At 41.6% G+C, this 27,630-nt stretch overlaps 1 protein-coding gene across 2 annotated transcripts in view; it reads right to left on the bottom strand.

Moving 5' to 3' along the window:
- Nucleotides 1-1,640: 1,640 nt before the first annotated feature.
- The window catches only part of LOC147015540 (serine/threonine-protein kinase LATS1-like), a 35,569-nt gene continuing 9,579 nt past the window's right edge, over nt 1,641-27,630 (bottom strand). Inside the window, exons 3-11 of one of the 2 annotated variants that reach the window (XM_085850371.1) lie at nt 25,702-25,740; nt 18,608-19,701; nt 18,081-18,224; nt 15,392-15,556; nt 13,523-13,796; nt 13,050-13,220; nt 12,389-12,495; nt 4,875-5,275; nt 1,641-4,489 (exon numbers count right to left, since the gene is read on the bottom strand). In XM_085850371.1, coding sequence (XP_085706497.1) covers nt 4,405-4,489; nt 4,875-5,275; nt 12,389-12,495; nt 13,050-13,220; nt 13,523-13,796; nt 15,392-15,556; nt 18,081-18,224; nt 18,608-19,701; nt 25,702-25,740 — 2,480 coding nt within the window. In that variant the 3' untranslated portion in view covers nt 1,641-4,404. The remainder of the gene's footprint in view (nt 4,490-4,874; nt 5,276-12,388; nt 12,496-13,049; nt 13,221-13,522; nt 13,797-15,391; nt 15,557-18,080; nt 18,225-18,607; nt 19,702-25,701; nt 25,741-27,630) is intronic. The other variant, XM_085850372.1, reaches the window with a different exon arrangement.

The following is a 27,630-nucleotide window of genomic DNA, read 5'->3' as shown; positions in this document are numbered from 1 at the left end:
GTGAGACCGGGTGGATCCTACCCGTGTCTTTGATGATGAGTCGCAGCCTGAATGAATCACATTTATTCCCTCTAAACAACGGGTTTGGGGCTAACTACACATGTACTTACAGATATATCTCACCTACGGGACCTGAATGGTGGTTTGCGAATTTCCTCAACCGCAACAATATATAGAAGAGATATATAAGAAAGCATTAGGAGCTTTTGATGATAAAGGATATATTTTTTAGAGAATGGAATCAATAGTCTCCCTTATGGTTATAAGCATAAGTGTTAAGATATTGGGTTGGGAATTTTTAAAGGCAACCACCATCATTTTACTGATTTATAAATTATAGAACTAAGCAATAACCAAACCAAAGAGTGGAGATGTAATCAGCCTTGGTATTTAAATGGGAAACATAAACAATGTGAGAAATATCAAATAAGTCTTCTTGAAGAAATAAGCGGGATAAAAGTAGATAAAACAAATAAGCGGATAAATTTAATTACAAATAAGTTGGAAGATGTAAAGAAAAAAATTAATATCCTTGAATGGACTGAAAACTTTGATGGTTATCAATTGAACAATGAAAAAACAATTTACTACAATCTCAAAATGATATGTGGCTCAGGAGGTAGTCAAACAAGAGCATGAAGAGAAGTTTGTCATTTTATTTCTGCTCAACAAAGACACTTATAACAAAAACCAAGTTCCAAGTTATTCTTTGTGAATATACTCGATGGAAATGAATGTTATAAGAAAATGAAGTTATTCCCTAAAGTAGAACATGGGCAAATATTTGTTGGTTCGCTCTTTCAGTGGAATGAAAATATAAAAGGACTGTGATTATGTTGGGGGGAAGAAGTGCTTTAATCAGTAAGTCTCAATTTTACATTTGCTTGTATGGGAGGGAAGGGGATAGGTGGAGAGAAAATCAGTCTCCCATTTTGGGCTTTTGGGGCTTGAGTCAAAGTTTTTTCCTTTTCCCCCATTCATTTGAATGGATGTCCCAGAAGCCCCATTTATCATCGACTACTTCCACATTGTCTTCAATCTCATTCTTCCTGACAGGTCTGTAAGTCAGCTGTTCATCTCCATCTCAGATTGTCCACAATCCAAAACCATATTTTATACTATCATTAAACACACACCCCAATCCCTCCTCCCTCCAAATTTCCAGTTTTCGTGACAGAGTTTCCGTCTGATTCCATCTTATCCACCCCCATGCATCCTCTCCTGCCCCACACCCATTCTTTGTTTGCATTCCTCTATCTTGGCCTTCAGCTCTACTGTTGGTGTCTCCCCCCTCCCATCTCTGCTGTTCCTTTTGTCCTGTTCAGTGTACTCAACTATCTCTTCCACAAGCATCGACTCTGAATAGAATGTATACAAAAAAAAAATTGCAAAGAAAAACAATCCCATGTAATCAATCTGAATACCGACAACCTCTGGACAGGACATAAAATTAGGAAGTTAAAATAAATTAAGAACTTTATTTCAATGGTTTGGAAAACATTTATAGAAGCAGACAAAATTCAGAGTATACACCTTTGAGAAAAGTGTGATGTGATGTCAGGGGTTATAAAAAGAAGAGAAGATATGGGGGAAGCGATATAAGAGGAGGAAAGCAACAAATCTTGAACTTGACAAAATACTGAAACGTTTTGGAAATGTTTTATTACTTTTCAGTAAAATTCTCCAAATAACATTTCCAGCATTGTACTTGTATTTTCATGGCAACAAATTTTGCTCTATTGCATAAACTTTGCTTCCAAAGCACAAAACTACTTTTCATTTGCCAAATACATCCCAGGTAATCATCTTTCAACAGTGCCTTCACATACAACCAAGCCTGGCCTTATTAGAGTTCTATCTGTTCCAATATACATATACATATATACACACAAGCAAATTCACATTAGCTTGGTCTCACCTTGCAAACATGGCAACAACAGATTCCTATCCATTCCCACAGCTGAAAATTGATTTGGGAGAACGATTTAAACAGCAAAAAGAAAAAGAAAAAGAAAAAATAATAAAAAGAAAAAAGGTGTAGTAGTGTGGTGACTGTCGAGTCAGGTTCATATTTTTTGACAACAGTGACTAAAGAAATGAACAATACAGAGGGGTGGGCGGGAGGAGACTACAGCACTATTGCCACATACGTCATTAGAACATCAATGGGAAAGGCTTTCTTGTGTCAGGCCATAAACAAAACAATTGCAATCTTGTCCAAGTGGGGAAAGCGAAAGTGTGGGAAAAAAATTAATCTGCTAATAACTGTATAGGTTTTATAAAACTACGTAATACCTGCTCCCTGCAGAAGCAAAATATGGTGTCAGTGAATCGGTGAACCACTTGCACTATCGCGTCTGTCGGCATTAGTTAGTGTACATTAAAGATCCCACAGTGTCCTTCATAAACAGTAGGTGAGCTATCGCCGGCACCCTGAACAAATTACAAATTCCTGCTCTAATCTACAAGGGGCACTGCATCAGCGCACCTGAGAATGATGCAAACCAGTCAGCATGTGCTGAAAACGAAATGATGATGATGACTTGCACTACATCATGTCATTTCTCGACAATACCCCCTCCCACCAGCAGGGGTAAGTGGTTAAAACACGCACTCTGCCACAAGTACAAGCAGAAATTGCATGTCGTCTCCCCACCCTAGTGGGGGAGAGATTATTTCATGACCATGACCGAAGCCTGAGTACCCCAAGAATACATGCAAATTTTGAGGAAAATTCGCCAAGCAGCTTTCGATTCTATAAAGTTCAGATATGTGTATATATATATATATATATATATATATATATATATATATATATATATATATATATATATATATATATATATCCACGCACATATATACATGCATGGTGATCCATAATCAAGTCGACCACCCCCCCCCCCCCCCAAAAAAAATGCCCAAAACAGCAGCCAATCAGGGAAGAGCTTCGCCAATTTCCATCACCCGACCCAATCAGCAACGCACTTCACCAGCCTTCCCTCTCCCGCCCACCATTGCTTGAGATCCATCCATCCACTGGGACCATACTCTGTGCAGAGCGTTGGTGCTGCCAAAGCAGTCTCCTTGGCTATTGGGTACAATCCTGGACAGGTCGCCACTCCGACACAGGATACCAGCATGCTGGCACTCATTTTGCCGACCTCGGAAGGATGACAGGCAGAGTCAACCCCACCTGGTATTAATTCAACAGCCGAGTGGGATTTGAACTCAGGATACTCGGATCCTAAGCCCACCACCCTAACCATTAAGCCAACACCAGGCATACATTGCTTGAGATACTAGTGTTAAATATATATATATATATATATATATATATATATATATATATATATATATATATATATATATATATATATATATATATATATATATATATATATATAGTGTTTTTTTTGGAGTGATAGTGATTTTATTACCACAATGATTTCATCCAAACGTCCAGCTCATGCTAGTGGCCTTACTTGGTAAGTGAATAAAACGTTTAACAAAGTGCAACGTAAATCCATCTCTTTAGAAACTAAAATGCAGATCATAAGGAGGGTAGAGCAGGAGATATGAATAGTGAAGTGGCATGTTAATCCGGGTTAGCACAGTCCACCTTAAAATTCCGGCAATTTTGAAAGACATGGGATGGCAACTATACAAACCTCATGATGTTCAGCAGTTATTTCCAGTGATAATGAAGTTAGTGAACATTTCCCTCAGTGGAATGACAGTCCAGATGTGTTCCACAGCATTAATCTGGTCTGACGAGGCTGTTTTCCATGTTGGTGGATTTGTCAATAGGTACAACTGTCATTACTGGTCAGGAAATGATCTAGAAACGACAGTCGAACACAGCCAAAGTCGGCCAAAACTGCTCGTTTGGTGCGGAATTACTTCAACCCAACTCATTGGACTTTACATCTTCCACGACACAATGAATGGACAGATGCTTGGAAATGCTTCAAAATTTCTTCTTCCAAAAATTCCACAACAGGACTAAAGAAGAAGTGGGTGTCTGCAAGGCAGCCAATTTGGATTAATTATAAAGTTCTATTTGCAATGTTTTTGCCGATTTTCCAGAGGAGTTTCTTCGGCGTTTCGTAGAAAATGTTATCGAACGATGGAAATTTTTTTGCTGTTAATGTTCACAAATTTAAACAGCATAATAGCCTTTCAGAGGGACAAAAAAAAAATCATTTTGGTGTTTTATTAACATTAACAACATGGTATTTCTTTATTTAAAACAGGGACTTGATTATGGATCACCATGTACGTACACATAGAGAATTTCTAAAATTTTGGTATGATCATTTTTCTTCAGGCAATAAACCAGTAACACCGAAAACAAATTTTTCCTTCTTGTTCTTCTTCTTACAAAATGCTAATCTCCCTTTTATCTCATACAAACACGGCTCCAATTCCAGTGCCAGTTCCTCCAACTACGTGCGAAGCTCCAGAGGGTAAGCCTGCATCATCAAAGAACCTGAGGATCAGGAAACAGGAAAGCAAAAATAAAAGCTACTGATAGAACAGGTAATTAATTAAAAAAAAAAACAGTTGAAACAACTCGGGTATGGAATTAGAAGTGACAAAAATAAACAGAGCAAATACATAAGGATATCTACATATTAAGTATGCATGAAAAGGACAAAAGTGGGGGAGCAAATGAGATTGAGAGAAAATAAAAAGGGAGAAGACATTGAAGTGTAAGGATAGGCTAAATTTATATTACTTTTACAATCATATGTAAATTGTCCTTGAAAAACTTCAAAAATGACAGGTAGTAAAAACGTTTTGCTCATCTTACTTCAAACCACCCCTTCTATACCCATTAAAATGCTTTACCTGCCTTGAAAGAAAGTACTTACCTCCGAAATGTAAACTCGAAGAATGGCAGCTCAGATTCAACTCTCCCACCACCAACACCCCTTTCCTGTTTCTTGTCTGCCTCCCCTGCTTCCTCCTGCTTCTCTCCATCACTACCTGCGGCTGTAATCCCAGGTTCTTCCACAGGGTCAAAGTTTGAAATGTCAGTAGCGTGAGCGATCTTGGGGACGTACGGAGCAGGAATGGAATGGGGATCTGCAGAGGGGCCAAATAGGCCATAAATATCCAAGAAGGGGTGCTCTACAATCACTTCGACACCACCAGTAGCTGGTCCACCAAGCCGATCCGTTTCAGCTCGACAAAGTGAGAGGATGAGATCAGAGGCAGCTGGAGAGAGCAAGGCCTCTGGTGGAATCCGCAGGGTTGTTCGCCAGTTGATTACCTTGTTGAAAGAGAAATAAAATACGATTGAGAATATCCAATTAATACTGCCACTCCCTTTCAATTTCAATTTCACCATGAATGAGCGAGCATTATATATTTTTATTGAGCTCTGTTGCAAATGTTTAGATTAAAAACACTTGAGAAAACAGAGCAAACTCATGCATGGAAATCAGGTAAACAACAGTGATAAAACAAGGTGCAACAGTCTTGTACAATGGAAAACGTAGAATGATAACTTGTACAACTGCAAACAATACACATGAGCTTTTTTGGTATCTTAACCTGAAGAAGAGCAGTTCGAAAGAAGTTCTTTGAAATTCAGATAAAAAGTGCAGTTCATGTTTCAAATCTTGTTGCACCCATTTATTTTTAAACAATATTGTTTCGGATCCAGTGTTCAAAGCTCACCACGAGGGGAAGCACTCGGGTCCCTCTCAAACGCCCGGCCCTGAGGCCAGAGCACGGATAACCCTGTGCTTCAGAGGGTTGTTAAACAACCATGAATACTGATCGGTACTGCCGTTCCTGGCAGGGTGTCACTACTTTGCGTGTTAACGTTTCCGGTGGATTGACCGCACCAAGTGAGTTTTGTGCCCTCGATGCGTACTTGTGTTAACTTACCCGGTCAGGTGTAGTCGAGCGGAGCTGCCAAGTATGCACTGGCTAACAAAAGCAAGTCGGTAGGGTAAGACTTCCTGGTAAAACACTGCTTATGGACTATGCTGCAGCATTGGAGGAAAGGACGTGACAAGCAAAGAACATTTACAAGCCGGTAGGCGGCGATGGGTCGCCGAGCATGGAAACTATAAGATATTGAACAAAAGGGATGTCATATAGCGGATAGGGAATCACCTTAAGATTGTGCACATCAAATCTCATCCAGTTCCATCTACTGATAACTACTCGGTATCCATTTGAATGAAAAGTACCGAAAATGCGGTTTGAAATCGGAAATCCCCAAAGTTCGAGGGGGTGCTGTGGGTGAACAAAGATCTAAATCGAAAATCCGGCTCGATCTTTTGTGCACAATGTATTCCAGACGATTAGTGCGAATTTTCATGACCATCCGACCATAACCCTAGGAGGAGTAGCATTTGGCACGAAGGCACCTCCAGCTCTCGCATATTATTGATTTCTGCACTAATTGAGCTTTGACCCCTGACCTAAGTGAAATCGGTCTATGTCCTGAGGCAAAGTTGTCATACTCATTGAGTACCAATAACCTGCAAAGTTTCATTCGTATCGATGCACTCACCTGGTCGCTAGGGGGCCTTCAATTTTCGCCAATTTTTGCGCATACCCTAATTGTAGAGGGCGCTGCGGGTAAAGTATTCCATATATCACAAAAACCGGAATATATTTGATAGAGCATCACCTGTAGATCATTCGTGCCAAATTTCATAATCCTACGTGGGATAATGGTTTTCGGAATTGATTTTGCGTGAACGGTACCGATTTTGAAGGTTTTTTGGTTGTTGCTAGGGAACCAAAGCATCCCTAGCAACCATCACAATTTCCAAAGCACGAGGTCATAAGATGTACCTGCCACCTGAGTTTGGTCAAAATCCGCCCATGTTTACTACCAATTATGCTGATGACAAACGAACAAACATCCAAACAAACAGACAGAATTACTGACAATAAGGGTCACCTATTTCGGCGACCCAATAAAATAAACAATTTATCTCGAAGTGGGGGTGAGGAAAAGTATGTGTGCAATAAAAGGGATTATAATGCACAGCAATTTGTACAGCAGGTGAAAGCAAGGATTGATGAGGTGTGGCAGAAGAAAATACACATATTTACAAAAAGAGAGAGAGACACTGCAGGGCGAAACCGATCCTCAAACTTCGACAATCTTATCTTATACCAACATGACAGACGCCATCAGAATCTTTCCTGAGGAAGGTTAAAGAGCAAGAACGATGAAATAAAAACGACGCGTTTGCGACCTCCTTGTTAGCTCGCGCGGTCGATGGACCAACGCTTCCCAGTTGCTGATTAGGGGAGGGGACCATACTCTGTATAGAGAGAGTGTCAGTGGTGCCAAAGTAGTCTCCTGGGCTATTGGGCACCACTCTTGACTGGTTGCCACTCCGGCGCAGGATTTGTGAATTGCTCAATCATCTCAGAAAGCTGGTACTCATTTTGCCAATCTCAGAAGGATGACAGGATGAGTCAACCCCATCTGGTGTTAATTCAACGGAGAGCGGGATTTGAGCTCATGACCCTAGGGTCCCAAGCCCACCACCAGCATTAAAACCACCATTAAGCCAACACCAGGCATATAAGGGGGAGGGGGGGTGGGAGGAAAACTGAGGGTATCTACTGTGCATGGTCAGAGGGAGGTGCAAAATGAGGGATGCAGTGCTTAGCAGATGAGGGGCAAAAAGGAAGGTGTAAAGATGTGGGTCAGTGGCTTTTGGAAACAAAGAAAAGAACATGTGAGAAGATAGGCCTAACACGAATTTAAAAATGTCTGTACGTGAAAGTGTTTAAAGAGCTAAGGCAGCATTCGGTCTGGTGTATCCCGCTTGCAAGTGGACTCAGTTCTATTCCCTTGGTCAAGCTCTGCTGGTTCCGTCAAGCTTCGTTCCGCTATGTGACCCTAAGAGCAAGAAGTGAGTGCCAGAAAACCAAGCACCCCTTTATAATCTCCCCGCAGGGGCGGTGCTTGAGGGTGGAACATGCGGAGATTTGGGTGTTCTCCAGCGCCCTCATTGGTGTATGACCCATTATCTGGTGCTACCTACACCCATGCGAGGCTTTGGCAGCGGAAATACCCTTACTTGCCCTGAAATCGGCCACGCGACTTAGCTCTGACATAAACATGGCGACGGGGCATTTGGTTGTGTACTCCGCCACGAACACATGCCAGACACCTAAGGGGGGCCGTAATTGAGCAGAAAACTCAGGCTTTGAGCAGACTTTTGAACGGAGTCTCGTGCACATTTACGCTTCAAGCTACATCCTAGAACATCCAGATGAGAGTATCTACAATGGTATGGGCCGCTCCCTTGTTCCTTGTTGGTCCTAAAAAGTGGTGTTGGCATTGGTGATGATTGAAGTGGTTTAGCAATGGTAGCGGTGGTGTAGCGCTGAGCTTTCAGTGTGGTGATTTCTGGTGGTGGTCGTTCATTGTGGCGTCAGTGGTGAGGTGTAGGTGAGCTTGAGTTGGGGTTCGATGGTGTGATGATTTTTAAAAAACGAAGGCATTGTGGTGATTGTATGAAAGTTGTGGTCTAAATCTGGTGAAGTCTGAGTTAATGCGTCTGTTGGGTAATGGCGAGCGATTTGAATGTGAAAGGGCACGCATATGCAAATGAGTTGCTGCTGTTGCTGTGGTCTGCATGCTTGTATGATAGAGAGGTCATGTGTACAAAGTAAAATAGAATGTGAATAAAGAGCTGCCGAAAGTCCACGCAACGCATATGAGCCATAAACCCATAACAAATAAGGAAAGGCCTATCTAAAACGAATACTTCTGAAATAACTTCCTCGGCAACACTATATGTTGTGTGCCATTACCTCGGGGGAGAGCCGGATTCAAAAATCAGCAATACTACCCCCCCCCCCCACCCCTTCCATTTAACCAGACTCGTCCTGAGTCACCAAACCATCGTGTAGCATGAAGGTGTACTTTTCTCTTAAACAAATTACCTATGGCTCCCGGAGAGTGACATTTCAAAGTTCCATACACGTCCCAAAAATAATGAAACCTAATGTGCTGCATAACTCAATGAACCGACTCACACGGACAGCCTTTTGCTAAAATTGCCAGAATTTGAAACTAAACATAAACAGTTGGGCTCACAATAATTATGTACATTTTAATATTTACACTTTCCATGGCCCAAAACCTGCAAAAGAAAAAACAGTTAACGAGGAACATGAGGCAGTGAATATCCAGCACAATGCCATGTCATGGTTGCTCGTGACAGCTCTCTCACCAGCTGCTGGGGGCAGCATTCCCTAGCACTGCAGGCCATGCACAGTTTCACAGGCCATTTTGAATGTCCTTTATCTTTGCAACTCTCACAGCTGCTCACACACAGTCATTGGTGGCGTAACTGCCCCACATCTTGTGCACGTGCGTCATACCGGCTTCCAAGCACGGCACCTCCTGGATGTCTGACTGTCTGCGTGCAACAACCCCGGGTCCCCATGTGACCCCGAACGACCCTGGGTCCGATCCTGCAGTCTACGGTGCTCCTGCTAATCCGCAAATTAGTGCAGGAGAACCATGGTAAATTACCTTGCTTCTCACACCTTTCCTCCAAGGCCCTCTCGGGATTCTGTTCTATATATATATATATATATATATATATATATATATATATATATATATATATATATATATATATATATATATATATATATATATATATATATATATATATATATACCGTCATGCCCCCAGAATCCGAACGCCCCATTGTTTGAACAAATTGGAATCCGAACAATTTTTTCGAGAAAAATTTGCCCTAAAAACCAAACACATTTTCGAAAACCGAACACAACGCGGCGTTCATGTTTGTTCACGTGTCTCCCCCGCCTGTTCGACCTGCATCTTCACACTTTGTTCATTCAGTTCGTCGGTGGAAGTACTCGTGAAAGCATCTCTCGTGTGTCGATCGCTACTTTACCTCGTGTTTTCACCTTGATTTGTGCTGTTTTTTTTTCTTCAATTATTTTTATTATCACCATTCAATAATATTTACAATTATTATTATGATAATTATCACCCTTGTGCATTCACCATGGCAACCAAGAAGAGCAGTGAAGCAAATAGGAGTAAGAGGAAGTCCGTGAGAACGACAATTGAGTTGAAGAAAGAACTTATCGCTAAGCATGAGAGCGGTACGCGTGTGTCTGATCTCGCTGCCATGTTCGAGCTGCCGAAATCGACCGTGTGTAGGATTCTGAAAAATAAAGAAGCGATAAAAGTGCGAAAACCCGTCGTGAAGCGAACTCATTCAATGAACCCTCTGACGAATCGGCTTTAACGAACTCAACGTTTTTTCGCGAGCATGGTAGTGACGTCATGCTGCATCACCCAATCGCTTCACCTCTTGATTCTCTCCCATGGAACCGTGCGGTGAAAACGGCACGTTTGTGTCTCCACAGAGAGTACTGGGATATAAAACACCACTTGGTGCTTCATGGTTAATTACATACCTCCACCAGGCTGAACAGTTTACGTTTTGGATCCCAATGGCCACTGATAGGCTGGAGCTGCATCCAGACTGATGGAAGAAGCGACAACGCTCCTGCTCATCCCCCAGGCTTGGAAGAAGATTCATGACTCAGAAAGGTCATTTACTCATCTTATTTTACCTTAAACATGGGTAATTTCAGTTGAAAGTGTCTTGAAAGTGGGTTTTCTTGGGGTCCAGGAACGGATTAATTCACTTTCCATTATTTCTTATTGGGAAAATAGTTTTGGAATCCAAACTTTTTGGAATCCGAACAGCCTCCTGGAACAAATTAAATTCGGATTCTGGGGGTACCACTGTATATATATATATATATATATATATATATATATATATATATATATATATATATATATATATATATATATATATATATATATATATATATATATATATATATATATATATATATATATATATATATATATGTTACTAAAACTCTCATTTTGTATGTATGTATGTTTGTATGTATGTTCCTGAAATACAGCCAAAACTGTATATGATAGCGCAAAACTTTTAGGGCCACCTTACTCACCATTCTCCTGCGGTGTACAATATCAAGTTTCATTCAAATCGGGCAACGAAAAAAATTAAAAAATCAATTCCCAATTCAGTCAAGTACTCTTCGGGAGTATTCGATCAATGCAAACAACCTCAGCGGTATAGTTTGCTGGAGCTATCTTTTTTTTTAATGATTTTTTTTTATCAACCGCTGTCACAGCGGGAACCCAACGGGTTCACGGGTCGTCGTGTGTGTGTGTGTGTGTGTGTGTGTGTGTGTGTGTATATATACATATACATACACATATACATACACACACACACACACACACACAAGATGAGCGTTTTAGTAATATACTAGACGACCCGTGAACCCATTGGGTTCCCGTTGTGACAGCGGTTGATGAACAAAATTATTTCAAAAAAAAAGAAAAAAGATAGCTCCAGCGAACTATGCCGCTGAGGTTGTTTGCATCGATCAAATTCTCCCGAAGAGTACTTGACTGATCGGGAATTGATTTTTTAATCAGTTTTTCGTTGTCCGATTTTAACAAAACTTGATACTGCACACCGCAGGAGAATGGTGAGCAAGGTGGCACTAAAATTTTTGCGCTATATTTCAGGAACATACATACAAGATGAGAGTTTTAGTAATATATAGATAAACGGTCTTAAAAGTACCAAAGGATATAAAAGATTTAAAATGGTCGAAAGGAGTCTAAAAGGTGGAAGGGCTCTAAAGGTTGACTCCAATCCTCTGTAATTGATAAACATAGTCAAGGTCCAATCATATGTAATAGACGTACTCACATTCAAATAGTACATAATTAAGGCATATTTCCCAGGGGTCGACAAAGACGTCACCTCAACGAGGGTTCACCGTTCCCCCATGTTTTTTTTTTCAGTTTTATATAGTCTATACATTGATATCAAGTGAATCGGTTGAAAATTGACGATTTGTGACCTTGATCTTTTGACCTATTTTCCTCAAAAACAATAGGCTTCCAGCTTGCCACTACCTCTACCAAGTGGTGAAGTGAAGATCAGAGTAAAAATGTGACTTGAAGGCGATCGACATAAAAACAAACAGACAGAATAACACCAGACCAACCAATATACTTGAAAATCTTCGATTTTGCAAAGAACAAACAAACAGACGGGGGTGAAAGCATAACCCCCATCCACCTTTGGTGGCGGAGGTAATAAATCCTTCTGTTGCTGCCTTTTCAAATTATGTCATGATACAATTAACGGATTCAGCAGCCCCAAGATAACATCACATCTCAGCCAAAAATATATGCGCATACTCGGGTCCACTTGGATGGGTGGGGTGACTGGGCAGGCCTTGCAGTTAGCAGATATCACAAAGGAAATAAATAATAAAAACAACAAACCTTCATTTGCGTTTCAGCTGGTGTTGGTGCCAAAAATGGTGGCTGTCCAACAAGCATCTCATACAAAATAACACCCACACTCCACCAATCACAGAGCTGAGTGTAACCTGCATAAAACAAACACAAAAAGAAGCAAAATTATTTAACAATAATTTTTTTTTAAATCTGCACAATTCTTTAATGCAAATTTTTTTTTCCTCATTTAAAACATTTCCTTTTACTCAAATCCAGACTGTGGCATCATGGGTGGAATGTCCACCCTGAACCTGGGTCTCTGGGAGGTCAGTGGTGATTTTGACTCTGGTTGATTCACACCAAAGAAACGAGAAAGCATCCCAAAATGCAAAGCCTGTGCGCGTCCGTATTGTACTGAAACTAACTCGATGAGACGAAAACAGTGAATGTTTTTTTGGTTAAATTCATTAATTAGTGTTGTTCATATTCTCATCATAAAGGTTTGTTGAAAATTTGACTACAAAAGCTCAAATGGTTAAAATAAAAAACCCACAAATTTAGCCCTGATGGACAGGGACACGACGGCTAAGGATGACGGGAGGGCGACAGACGATGGAATCAGCTTGAGCATGTGGCAGAGGAATAAATCACATTAAGCATTTTCTTTCCTACACCTTCACAAAATCGTCATTTTCCCATCTCTCACCTGTACGCGTCAACACCTCAGGGGCCATGTAGTTCGGAGTCCCAACCAATGAATGTGCCAAACCTCTTTGGCCTGACCGAGCTGCCCGCCGTGCCAAAGGCTTCGTGTCAAGTTCCCCAGGATCGTCCCACAATGCTCCAACCTCCAAACTATCTTGTCGCACGTGGTCTCCTGTAAGACACGGGAAAGATGCAAATGACAGCGAGAGTGACAAAGGAGGAGCTGCAACATTGCTCCAAGAATGCATCATTCTACAATCGATATTTCTTCAAGCACATTGAAACAATACTTAAAAGTCGACAGAATCAGGAAACACGCCAAGCAAAGCATTTCTGAAAATCATCAAAAGTCTATTGCTTTATTGTATGGTATAGACCATAGACAATAAAGCAAACACTCAGACCCAAATGTAGTTATCCACAATCAAAAAATAAATCGAAGCATCCCACAATGAAGACTGTATCATAACTGACCGTTTTGGTAGTACTTAGAGTCGTGTGTCCAGCGGAAGCCAGTGCAGAGGCCGAAATCCGTAAGTTTGATATGGCCATCACGATCGATAAGGACGTTGTCGGGTTTCACATCACGATGAATGAATCCCATACGATGCACGCTGGACACAGCGAGTGTCAATTCGGCCACATAGAAACGAGCCAAGTTCTCAGGAAAGACACCAAGACGAATCAACAGTGACATAAGGTCACCGCCAGGGATATAGTCCATGACAAAATATAGGTTATCTCTGTCCTGTGAAGGAGGTAAGTAAAAAAAAGCCACAGTAAAAGCAAGGCATTTTCAACAAGACAAACCAAAGACAACAGAGAAAAGGGGAAAAGTGGAGGACAGGATGGAAGAAGGAGAGAGGAGGGAGCAAATAAATTAAGAGAAAGGGAAAAAAGTTGTGCAGTTCAGGAAGGCTGGTGGGGGGGAGGAGAGGTGGGCAGGGAGGTAACCAAACTTGCTAATCTTGTTACAAAAAAGTTTTTGGAAAGCAAATTAGCAATTCTCAGACTCAATCACAAGTCGTGCGACTTGGAAGATGTCCATCCCTTATCAAATACATCAATGCATGAGGGACAACTTGTTTACTTAAATACTTTTCAGAAATGGTGACAACTGCAGTTTGATTCACAAGTGTTTGTACATTTCATTTTAACATCAAAGCTTTCTTCATTATCATTATTTGAGAATCTAATCTGAAAAAAAAGAAAAGAAAAGAAAAGTAAAAACTTTTCATAATAAATGGAATGCTACAAGACCAAAATAAAAATAAATATTTTTAAAGAGGAGTGGATAACATTTTTGGAAAACATTGATGCCAATTTGGTAGTTTGATCTGATCATTTGCCTCATGGGTTGAGAGGAGGGCTTGGACTTTAGATGTACGCACACTCGCCTCGAAGCTGTCCGGCCTGGGTTTGAATTCCGACCCAGCTATAAACTGTCATCCCAGTGTTTCACAGGCAGAATGATTCATCGACATGTGTGTGCCCGTCCATCGGATGGATGTTAAACTGGGCATCCTGCCTGGTATTAGTTAGTAGATGTCAAAGATCCCACTGTGTTTTTCGCAAAGAGTAGGTGAATTATTGCCAGCACCATGGCCAAATTCCAAATTCCTGCTCTAACCAGCAGAGGGCATTGCATCAGCAGCACAGCTGCATGCGCCTCAGCCAATGATGCAACCCCGCAGCCTTGTGCTGCATAAGAACAAAGAAAAAAAAATTGCCTCGTGATGGTGTGACACCCCATGATCAAATCGCAAACTGGAGATTCCTTGGAAACCCGACATCACCCTTCATTGTTCTTACATTTAAGGTTTTAAAACGATTTTTGTACATCATTAATTAATAACTAACTGCAGTCATTGGTGCCAATCGATTTCCATATCATTTCCCCCCACAATACATTTGCAATCGTGCCCATTATATATAAACCGTGTCAAAATTTGCATTCAAGATTTGATTTTATTTGGAAAAAGCAAACATTATAAGTGAGGATTATCCAAGCAGGAATCTAGAAAGTTCACAAAAAACAAATTAAGATGCCAAATTGACCTGCAAGCATTTCTATCTCAACCCCTTGGCTCATCATGCAGAGAACTGAGGTTCAAATTCCATAAACCATTTGTTTGTCCATCGTCCGCCAATGTCTTTGCGACTTCTGTAAAAATACGTTGATGTCTATTAATGCCTTTGTCCTGCATGTGATTTATGTACAGCCATGAGTCTTAGGTGAAAGTAGTAAGAGAAGAGAACATGAACAGAGAATGAAATAATGAACATCAAGGTGGACTCAGTTTTTGAGAAGAGAAATCTTTTCACATCAAAGTCAAAACATACCTGGAATGAATAGTGCAGACGAACGACCCAGTCATTGTCTGCCTCTGCGAGAATATCCCTTTCAGCCTTTACGTGAGCCACTTGGTTCCTTCTGAGAACATCTTTCTTCCTCAAGGTCTTCATGGCATACAGAGCACCTGTGTCTAACTTGCGTACAAGGCAAACCTGCAGCCAAAAGCAAATTGGTCAACGATATGTTCCCCTCCTCCCATTCCAAATCAACAGCTCTGCATGGAGCAAAATCCACCTCTCAAATATGATCAAACTTGCTGATGCAATTGGATCTGACTACAATCTGTGGTTCTATTGCTTCAATGGTGGGATGCTACATCAAAGAGCAAGCCGATTTTGTTTTGATGATTTTTTTTTTGGGGGGGGGGGGAAGGAATATCAAGTCAGCTGTCCCACGTGCTTGCATAAACTTATGAACATTAAAGATCTATAGAACATTGCTTATCCCAAAGCAGTTTCTTTGGCTCGGGTTACAATCCTGGATGGGTGATTTCCGATCATCAATTTGGATTCAGATCAGGTCACTCTACCTTAGATATGCTGCTTCTGCTCTCCCAACAATGGATGGAGATACTCAATGCCAGACATGAAATTGGTCATCTCCATCGACGTATCACGTGCCTTCGATACTATCTGGCACCCTGCCCTGCTCAACAAACTCTCTTCCTATGGTATCCAAGGACATCTCCACTCATGGCTGGCAGACTTCCTCTGTTGTCGCAGCCAACGTGTGGCCCTTAATGGAGTTCTCTCAAACCCCTCTTCTTGTCCAGGCTGGAGTTCAAGGCAGTGTTCTGGACCCTGTTCTTTTTTTGGTTTTCATCAATGATCTCTCCAACTCTGGAAAATCCTCTTTATCTCTTTGCTGATGACTTCACCCTCTGTGGTACCATCTGTCGCCTAGCCTCAAAATGTCGAAAGCTACATTTCCAAACTAGCCTCAAAAGCCAGTCGCCAACTGGGCATCCTCCGTCGTGCAGTCCTTCCTTGGCAACCCTGAGCTCCTCACCACATACAAAGCTCTTGTCCGCAGCCTGATGGAGTACTGCTCTCCCCTCTGGGCTGGTGCTCCCACCTCTTTCTTTTCTCGGCTTCACGCTGTGGAAACCAAGGCATTTCGGATCATTGGTATCTCCCGCGAGGAGGCTGAGTCTTTGAGTCTGTCACTCTCTCACCGCAGGCAGTTCGCTGGTCTTTCTGTCTTTGACCGTCTCCTCTCCGGCCTTGCCCTACTCTGTCTGAAATGTGTCCCCCTCCCATATTTTGGTAGGGCACTCAAGGTCGGCCAGCAACGCCCTTCTGGTAAAACTACCAAAATCACAAATCACTGCTCATCTTCACCCTTTCATTTCTCTTTTTTCCCCCACCTTTGTAACAAACTCTCACACTCTCTTCAATCCCACCCTTCCCTCCAGATTTTTAAAATAGCTGTTCACCACCATCTCTTATCTTCTCCCATCCAAAACCTCGATCTTTTCTACCCCCACTAATCCGCCCCAAACCCACCTCGTTCAAATTCCCTGCTTTCCTTCTTGAAAGTCCCTGTTATATAAGCACTTGCAAGTCCCTGTAGCATCCATCTTGTTTACCCTGTGTACCCCACCCCATCTCTCTCCCTTCCACAGATCTCCTCGTGTCTCTGTTCCCCACTGTTTTTTCCTTCCCTCTCCCACCCCTCTTGTCTCACATTATGTGTGTTAGCTCTCATACAAGCCTTAGCATTATGCATAATAAAAAAATAAAGTTATATGCAATGGTCATAATCACTATAAAATACACAAGTGAAGATAAATACCATACATGAGATGACACTGGAGTTGACTTCAGACAAACACAGCTACTGAGCTTGGTGGAGATGGCATCACTTCCCAAAGCATTCTGGATACTAGCAGGGCCATCTTTTTATGTCACTTTTCTCTCCACACTCAGCAGAGCAACAAAGGATGAATTTCCTCGTACCCATGGATGCCAAGTTATGGTTGTTTGTCCATGTTCTATCCTTTTTTGTTGTACAATTCTGAGTGTCAAGCAAGGAAGCAGCACATACCATTTTTAAAGTCTTTGGTATGACTCGGCAAGGGTTAGAACCATTACACCACAGAGGCTGGTTTGTACAAATCTTGGACATGACTCAGACATTCAGAAAATGCAAAAATTTCTTATGATGCCTGAAGGTGATCCATACAACTTAAGGAAACAAAGTGATCCAAATGGCTGGCAAGATAGCCTTGAGGTATGCACACTCGCCTCTAAGTTGTCGAGCCAGGGTTTGAAGCTCGACCCAGCTATAAACTGTCATCCTGGTGTTTCAAAGGCAAGGCGACTCATCAATGGGTGTGCCGTCCCTCGGATGGACATTAAACGAGCGTCTCATCTGCTTGCATTAGTTGGTGGATGTTAAATGGTGGCCTTCGCGAAGAGTAGGCGAGCTATATCCGGCACCATGGCCAAATTACAAATTCCTGCCCTAACCGTAATCGAACATCAGGCCTGGTCGGCCGGTTCGTGAAAGATTTGGGCCAAGCTTCCCCCCCCAGCCAACCCCACAAGAACTTAGAAATAGTTGTACCTTTTAACGAAGAAATAAGGTGACTCAAATGTTAAAAATACAAACACAATTAAAGATTCAGCCAGGCAAATGACATCAGATACAAGACAGCAGATGAATAAGACCAACCTCTCCAAATGCCCCCACACCCAGGCTGTGTATTCTCCGAAACATTGACTGGTCCATCTTTGCTCGTCGTAAGCGTATGTAATTCGATTCTTTCTGGCTTAGCATCCTTCTCATTTGTTGCTGTGCCTCTGGTGGAAGGGACACCTGCAATTTGTGCTTCGGTTACAAGGTCATCCTAATTGCTCACACATTAACTCACATGGCAAGTCATTCAGCTACTGGCTGTAGCTTTCAGTCTGTTCCCTGCATACATTTCATAAATGCTTCCATCTCCCCACAATACTGAAGCAGCACATGAATTTTCAAAATGAAATGGCCACCAAATTCAAGTTCAATTTGGAACACATTACCACCATTTTCTTTATCACTTTTACCTCCTATTCCAACATTAGATCGACCAACACAATTTTACTTTACCTCTCTGAATGAACCAAGTTGGGATATCCCTCCATTTACAAAACACTTCACACACACAACCATTACCAGATAATCAATCGATTCCACTCGACCAACAACTTCACCCTCACCTTCTCCATCTCTTCTTCAAGCTGGGCTCGCCGGCTCTCACGCTGTTCTCGGTTCTTCAGTATATTCTCCACATGCTGTTCCATATAGAACCGATATGCTCTTGGTGAAAATTTAACTCTTCTTTCCTCAACAGACCTTGCTGATGCAACACTCAACTTCTCATTCACTGCTTCTCCTTGCTGCACTCCAGCTCTCAATCTCTCTTGGCCAACCTCCCCACTGGCTCCCCATCCTTCTGTTCCTATTGTGACATTATCATCATTCTTCATCTCAGATTCATGTTTTCCCTCTCTCGTTTTTTTATCCAGGTCAGGTCCCCATCCGTCACTTGCCACTTCATTGCCAATTCTTCCGACATCCTCCTCAAGTTCCGTGTCCCTCCCAAACTCTCCTATCCTCTCCCAAGTTCCACCACTGTCTCCTTGGACTTCTTCGATTCCTCTCCTCCTCACAGGCTTTGGAGACAATTTTACTGTCTTTCCAGCTCCTTCCCTCTCTCTCCCTGGGTATGGGGGTGGCGGAGGCCTTACGCGAGGATCCAAAGGTGATGAAGCAGGGGGTGAAGGTGGGGCTAAAGATTGTGAGTCGGGAGTTGGTACTTTTCGCTCTGCTCCACGAAAACCTGGTCTTGTTGGAGCAACCGCCGTTTGTGGGGATGGTTTTTGGACTGGTGTACTTACAGCAGGGCAAAGATAAGGAGCAGGTGTTACAGCCAAGCCAGATGATGGATTTGGATTTCTGGCTGATGTTGGTGTTCCAATACCTTCAGAATTGCCATTATAAGCTCTTGGCCGGGCAATGGCATTGAAAGAATTAGACCGAAATGGAGGTTTGGAACGAACAACAGAGACCTGCCCAGGGGTAAGTGCCCAGCAAGAAGGCGGAAAAGCCAGTGCATGACCCTGTGCTTGCCGGCCAATAATCTCCCCGGCAGTTGGAACAAGATTTTGCTGGCTGCCACAACGACGTAGTACTTGCTGAAATGACGATGAGGCAAGTGGTCCGGGGACACCATGAGGAGCAGCAGTGGGAGGAGGGGTGAAACTCCGAAGTTCACGTGGGTAAGAGGGGTTAGAGATCCAGTCACTGGGTTCTAAATTAGAAAGTAGAGAAAAAAAGAAAGACAAAGTAAAAATGAGGGATTCATTGAAGGCATAACTAGCAAAGAGAAATTTGATGGGGAGAAAGAATATGCAATTGAATTACAAGGGTTGAGAACAAGAAAGAAGATTCAAAATCGAAAATAGGGCATTCAAAGGAAGGCCTATTAAGATTGGATTATTACTGAATACAAGACATGGGCAAAAAGGAAAAGGCATTAGTTAAACTGAAGCCAGCCGTACACTCGCCAATGTAATGCAACAAGACAATCTGCGACAGTTTAATCTGTATATTAAATTGTTAAACTTTTACGATGTGTTGTTGGCAACAGTTGTGCATCGGTGTGTAGTGTATGGTGGTTTATGATGATCACCGATGCTGAGCAAAGTATTGACCAATTTTTGGCGTCATCCCGGGTTGCAGGACTCATCTGGAGAGGCGTTTGTTTTACAAAGAGGCATTCGAACCAGCGATCCTGAACCGACACCAGCACTCACATAAATGGTGGGCTTTACACCCTGGGCCTCGACAGACTGATGGCGGCGAATCCCCAAGTTTAAACAAGCATTGATATACAATAACAGAGCATGCTTCAGACAGGGTCCAAAACATCATCACTTCGTACGACAATTACGTTTCGTTATGGAGGAATGGTCGCTGAGGTGGGACAACGTGATGAGGGCTAAAATCATTTAAAATCCGGATTTTTTTTACAATTTTGCTTCAACTGAGTGTTTAACAACCCCATCGACTGCCAAAATAATTACCAAATATATAATAAACTGTGCAGAAAGTTCCACGAGCAAGTTGTTGAACGCTCCCTGAACCGGCCTCTCCACCCAGGACTTTACCCACAGCCGCTTCTTTCAACTGGCACGCCGTCGGCAACAAACCAGCATTTGTGCCAAAGCAACAGCGCTCTGATATTTCACCCTTCTTATACTCTCCCTGCATTTCTTCATCGGTATTTTGTTTTCTGACAATAGTGTCATCGACAGTCGATTAGTATGCCACAGTTGGTGACAAAACAAGATTGTACAGAATTTGTGGCCAATGGTCTTGTTGCGTCACACAAGTGAACGCCAGCTCGTGCGCGGTGGGCTTAATGGTCATTTACAAGATTCTGCACACGTATACATGACAAATTCGATCGATTGCATCCTCCTCATGAAGAATCGACAATGCATTTCAAAGGTTAACATTTTACTCTCAAACATGATGTTACAGTACTCTCAAATTAAAGATGAACACTTGAGATAAATGGCTCTTTTACAACCTCTCATACAACAATAATTGGAAAATGGGGAGGTTATACATACAGTGCCTTCAGAAAGTATTCACACCCCTTATCTTTTGTCACATCTTGTTGTGTTACAGCCTGAATTTAAAATAGATTAAATTTAAATATTTTGTCACCGATCTACACCTAATACCCTATAATTGAAAAGTGAAAACATGTTTTTAGAAATTTTAACAAATTAATTAAAAATGGAAATCTGAAATTTCTTGCATCACACTAGTATTCAACCACTTTGCGATAACGCACCAAATTAAGCTCAGGCGCATCCAATTTCCTTTGATCGTCCTTGAGATATCTGTGAAACTTGATTGAAGACCACCTGCAGCCAAGTCAATTCATTGGACATGATTTAGAAAGAAATACACCTTTCAACATGAGGTCCCTCAGTTGATCGTGCATGTCAGAGCAGAAACTCCACCATTAAGTCCAAGGAACTGTCCTAAGAACTCGAGAGAGAATTGCAAGGAGGAATTTGTTCTGGGGAAGGGTATAAAACAATTTCTAGAGTGTGGAAAGTCCCCAAGAGCAGAGTGATCTCCATCGTTGGGAAATGCAAAGAATATGGAACTACCCAGACTCTTTCTAGAGCTGGCCATCCGACCAAACTGAGCAAGAAGGACCTTGGTCAGGGAGGTGACCAGAAACCCACTGACCACTCTGACAGAACTAGAGTTCCCTGGCTGTGATGGGAGAACCTGAGGGAAGGACAACAGTCTCTGCAGCACTTCTCAAATCTAGGCTTTATGAGAGAGTGGCCAGACATAAGCCACTCCTGAGAAAAAGGCACATGAGAGCATCCTTGGAGTTCACAAAAAGGCACGTGAAAGACTCTGAGAGCATGAGGCAATAGATTCTGTGGTCTGATGAGACGAAAACTGAACTCTTTAACCTGAATGCAAAGCGCTATGTCTGGCAGAAACCGAGCACAGCTCATCACCCATCCAACACAGCTCATACCGTGAAGTTTGGTGGTGTGAGCACCATGCCTTGGAGATGCTTTTCAGCGGTAGGGATGGGGAGACGTATACGGATAGCGGGAACAATAAATGGAGCCAATCCTTCAGGAGAACCTGCTTCAGAGTGCAAAAAGGCCTGAGACTGCAGCGAAGATTTACGTTCCAACAGGACAATGACCCCAAGCATACAGCCAAAGCAATATCGTAATGGCTTCAGAACAAGAATGTGAAAGTCCTTGAGTGGCCCAGACAAAGCCCAGATTCAAATCCCATTGAGAATCTGTAAAAAGACTTGTAAGATTGCTGTTCTCCGACACTCCCCATCTAACTTGACAGAGCTTGAGCAAATCTGCAAGGAAGAATGGAAGGAAATCCCCAAATCAAGATGTGCCAAGCTGATACAGACATGCCCAAGAAGACTCGAAGCTGTAATCACTGCCAAAGGCGCTTCTACAAAGTATCGACTCAGGGGGGGTCGAATACTTATCAACTCAAGACATTTCAGATTTTCATTTGCAATTAATGTGTAAGAATTTCTAAAAACCTGTTTTCACTTTGTCATTGTGGGGCATCTTGTGTCGATTGGTGACAAAAAATTGTTTAAAATTTAATCCACTCTAAATTCAGGCTGTAAACACAACAAAATGCGACAAAAGTCAAGGGATGTGAATACTTTCTGAATGGACTGAACATAAATGGATAAAATCAAAGGATTTAAAAATCCAAGCTGCCTATTATAGAACTCCCTCCTAAGTCAGTCATAGAATAAGCTTATTCCTGCAAAATTAGAATACATTCTTTCACTTTTGACCAAAACAGCACTTCCAGGTCAATCAATTATTACTGGGGCATATCCCGACCAGATTATATTTATTCAGCTCTTCTTCAAACGTCATATGCTTAATGGTGGGAATAGATCATAGTCACTCATATTGGAAGGAGGAGAAGCCACAAATTGGCAATGCTTTTACGTCAATGTTCATGCTATTAGGAGTGTTACTGCAGTATATCCTACAGCGAAAGACCAAAAGATGAGAAAATTTTCTGTCCTCAAGTATAAATACCAAATACATGAAATCTCTCCCATCGGCCCGTATCCATAAAGCCAGATTGAGAAGCACTCTACTTCGATGAGCTGACGTTGTCGACAGCAGCACATTTCCTTCGACATACCAAGCTATCATGGTATGCTTCTTCTTATCTTGCAAACCCATTTTTGAAGCACAAAGTAAAAATACCATGAACATGCACCAATGAAAGGAGCAGCAGCATATCCAAAACAAAATAGAACAAGAAAGAGCAATCAAAGATTGCAGACCCTCGCCAGGACTAGTTTTGTGTGGTGTATTTTGTAATGAATGAGACATAATTAGAACTTCCGCTTTATAACTGCTGGCAGTGATGACCGGATACCAAGACGTCCCGCTTTGATCGGACAACTGACCCTGACCAATGACGGTTATTATTATTCAATTGAATTTAGAGTGGGATTCAAATAAATTCAATTCAAATCAAATGGAAGACTAAAGAGGTACAGTCCTACATTGGAGTAATCAGAAGGAACCCGAACAAGCAAAAAGAAAAGATGAAGTCATCAGGAGGAATCTGGATACGATTTGGATTTCAGCTGCTACTCCTCTACCCCCAAACTCAAACCCATCCAGGCACAGCCAAGTGAGCCATTTAAAAAAAAAGAAAAAAAGAACCCAGACCAAAAAAATTAACAAGCTCGAATGAGCTAAGATCCTCGTCCTCTTAATGATGACATCATAAAAACGAATATGACGTCATTGTGATGCATCAGGTTTGCGATAAATTATCTGTGCTAATGCCCGGCTTGATTCCTGCAAACAAAATTCAAACAGCTTGCCTAGTTTCGGAGATAATGGTATAGGCGATTTCCATTAGCGGCGATATAACGTCAACTTTTTTCTCAGAAGAATTTTCAAAATCGGAGATGGTTACTGCCTGCGCGTGGGCATTCTGCATATCCATGGCAAGTTTCACGAAGATCCGATGAAAACTCTGGGTTGTGAAACACAAAATGTCAAAAAATAGGAATGACGTCATAAAAATTGATATGACGTCATAGTGATGTATCATATGTGCGGTAATCAATCTCTGCTAATGCCCTGTTCGATTCCCGCAAACAGAATTCAAAAAGCTTGCCTAGTTTCAGAGATAATTTTTTAGGCCATTTCCATTTGCGGAGATATTTTGACGTCATAACTTTTTTTGGGGGAGGAATTATTAAAATCGGAGATGGTTACTGTCTGCGCAGCGTATTTTTACATATATACATATATATATATATATATATATATATATATATATATATATATATATATATATATATATATATATATATATATGCCAAGTTTCAGGATGTTTCGATGAAAACTGTAGGCTGTGAAACAAAAAAGTCCACAAGAACAACAATGCGAGTAAGACTTAGAGATCCTCCACAAGGATCTAATAATTTGGGATGCCAAAACATGTGACCTGTGATGTCATAGGGTGCGAACATTTTGTTTCTCATGGATAGGCAGTTTGATACCTAAATACCTGTGAAGTTTCACTTCAATCTGTTCAGCCATTTGAAAAGATTTTTGAAGGTTTAAAACAAATAAATACGAATGGCTGCCGAACCACATGACTGATGACATCAATAATTTTTTCTGTAAACGAATTTATGTGTAGAGGACCCTCAAAATTTTTCATACTGATCGGATGTAGTATGCAATTATGACGTCATACTGAAGGGAACTATATAATCATAAAAATAACACTTATTCCCCATGAGGAGGACTTGCTATGTGCCAAGTTTCAATTTTTTCCTTGGTGCGGTGCCAGAGATACAGAGGTCCAAAGTTTTTTCCTTTTTTCCAACATCGCTGCCACACCATGTGACCTATGACGTCATAGTTATCATTTAAACATTCTACATGAGTAGTCGCTCCTATGCTGAAAAAATTTTGGGTCAATCCGACAAGCGGTTGCAGAGAAAAATCGTACTCGCTTTTTGTGCGGACAGACAGACAAACAGACAAACAAACGGACCCAAGTGCAATGCCCTCTCTTCTGGCGAGGGTAACTAGAAAGCATCTCAAAATGCAAAACCCATCCACGTCGACTTTGTACTCAAACTAAATGATGAAAATGACAGTTAAAAAAAAAAAATTGTACGTTTTATTAATTCGTGTTCTCCATATTCTCATAATGAAGGTTTGTTGAAGAGTTGATGATGAAAGCTCAATTAGTAAAAATGTTATGGCATGGATAGACATACTGAAGCTCCATGGTAAATAAACAAACATGGACGTCATTAACAAAAAAAAATAAAATAAAAAAAAAACTTTTGTGCTTGACACGCTTTGGGGACTCATAAGGGCTATTTATAGTTACTATGACTTTGCCCTTTCACATTTTAACCCAATTTTTAATTATTTTCTCCATATTCTCATCATAAAGGTTTGTTGAAAATGTGATTAAAAAAAAGAGAAAAAGTTCAAATGGTAAAAAAAAAGAAGTTATGGCCTGGACATGCACGCACGCACACGTCTCCCGTCATGCGGGAGGGGAGCTAATAATGTCATGAGAAGACATGAAGTTCAGACAAGTGGGAATTTTTTTAAATATCAACACTAAGATAAATTACTACCATATGATTGCACAATATTACTACTTACAGTCAAGAAAACTGGCCTGAACGATAGAAATTTTAAAGTCCACTTACCGACTGCCATTTCTCTGTCTTGAAAGCTTGCCTTCCTCCCTAAGTTGTGAAAAAAGTGGATAATTAGCTCCACCGAACCCATAGCTTTTCCCCCATTCCAATGTTAAAATCATAGATTTTAACGATAAATTCACCCCCTTCATTTTCTCACTTAAACACAGTAGCTTCACCATCTATTTCAATCTCAAATATATTTGAGTTGTACCTTTACTTCAATGACGAGGGAACAAAAGGCAATCTCAGAGAAAAATAAATGAAATTAATTAATTAAACTGCCTCCAGCTGGATGGAAACCAATTTTCATGAATTTCCAAAAAAAATAAAAAATGCATTAAATTTACGATGACTACGATCATACAATGTAATATATTGATGTGTGGCAGAAGGGTCAGATCTGCATTTTTGGTGAGACTTCTCCAAAGAGTAGTGTTGTTGTGTTACTCAGTCGTGTCTGTTGGTCTGTCTGGTCCATAACAGGAAATGCTTCATCGTACGAAGCTGCATTTTGGAAGCGTCTTCAATGCGAGTGAAGAAAGAATTAGAAGTCATGAGCCTTTGGTGCAATTCTACAATTGCAAAATTAAGGTCGCAGGTTCCATTGCACAGTTTTACAATAACGACTCAAAAATGGCAAGGCTTTTGCAACAAAACGTTTGGCATAATTAAGTACAGATCCTTTAACAGAGATGTCATGTTGCATCATCAGTAAGAAACCAAAAACTGATGTTCTGTCACTTAGGAACAAAAAGGAAGAGAAACTTGCTTTTCACACAACACCACAAATGCATTTATCATTAGGCTTTTAGGAATAATGTGTATTCATCAATTGTAGAAATTACCCAGTACATCTTCACAATTTCCAATGGAGGAGAAATCTGATGAATCTTAAAATAAACTCAAAAATGAATCTATGTAGTTTTTCAATATTGTTGTGGATTAGAGGGTGGTAGGGATCACGAAGGGAGTTATCAAATCAACGATCTGGCCAACGACTTTGAAGCCGATGAAACGGGGATAATTCCGCGATACGGCATGTTGCTTTGCAACCACGGATGCTGTCTGAGACGTTTAATTCAGGTAGGGTCGAGCATCTGAATCCGCTTTACCCTCCTGTGAATTGAACCCCCCTAGAAAGAGTACCATGCTCTCAACGTCTCACTGTGATTTATCAAATGGCCGAGTGATACCACTCGTGGAAACGTTGGCTTATGGCTACTCGGTGAAATGGTGGAGGTGAACTCCCTGTTCTACACGTTATCTTTAACCAATGGACGCTGACAATCAGAAAGTTCAGGAAACGATTTATCCAGTTAACAAAAGGACATGTGTGTCCTCCAAGGCAGTGTCACAAAATAAAAGTTATTACGCCTAGCACAGAAGCCCTTCTTGTACAGTCACTTATTCACAGGTCAACAGCACAAGCACCTCACTCACACCGGGAAACAAGGTAAGGAAGAGGGATACAGAAGAGAGAGAGAAGAGTACGAGGCGTATTTTCTGCCTATGGCTCACAGGACGAAAGCCAGGCTTACATTGATCCCCAAAAAGGGGGGGAGAGAAGAAAGAAGAGAGTAAGTGGTGTGAGTCAGTATGTATGTGTGGCCAATGTGGCCGGGAATTCCCTGCTGGCTGGATCCGTTCGCCTTCATGGAACCTCGCTCGCTCGAGCACTCCACCAGCCTTCCACTGTGCTCTGGTCACCAGCTCGTTCTCATACCACCAGTCCATATATCCCCAGATGTGTTAGCTTCGTTCTGCCCTCCAGCCCATATTTTTATAAGCCGTGGGGAGGTGTGGCGGCGCAGATGTTCCACTTCTTCTGTCCTAGCAGCACTGTGGCATTGCCGCAATTCTGCCCACGCAATCATTGTTGAGGTCGGCAAAGTTTTGCGTCCCCACTGGCCCACTGTATATCCAGGCGATACCCAT

This window comes from Eptatretus burgeri, chromosome 12, assembly GCF_056783735.1.
Source record: "Eptatretus burgeri isolate ZD-2024b chromosome 12, Ebu_testis_v1, whole genome shotgun sequence".
Taxonomy (NCBI): domain Eukaryota; kingdom Metazoa; phylum Chordata; class Myxini; order Myxiniformes; family Myxinidae; genus Eptatretus; species Eptatretus burgeri.
Note: the sequence above shows the minus strand (reverse complement) of the source record. Positions and strands in the feature narration are given on the sequence as shown.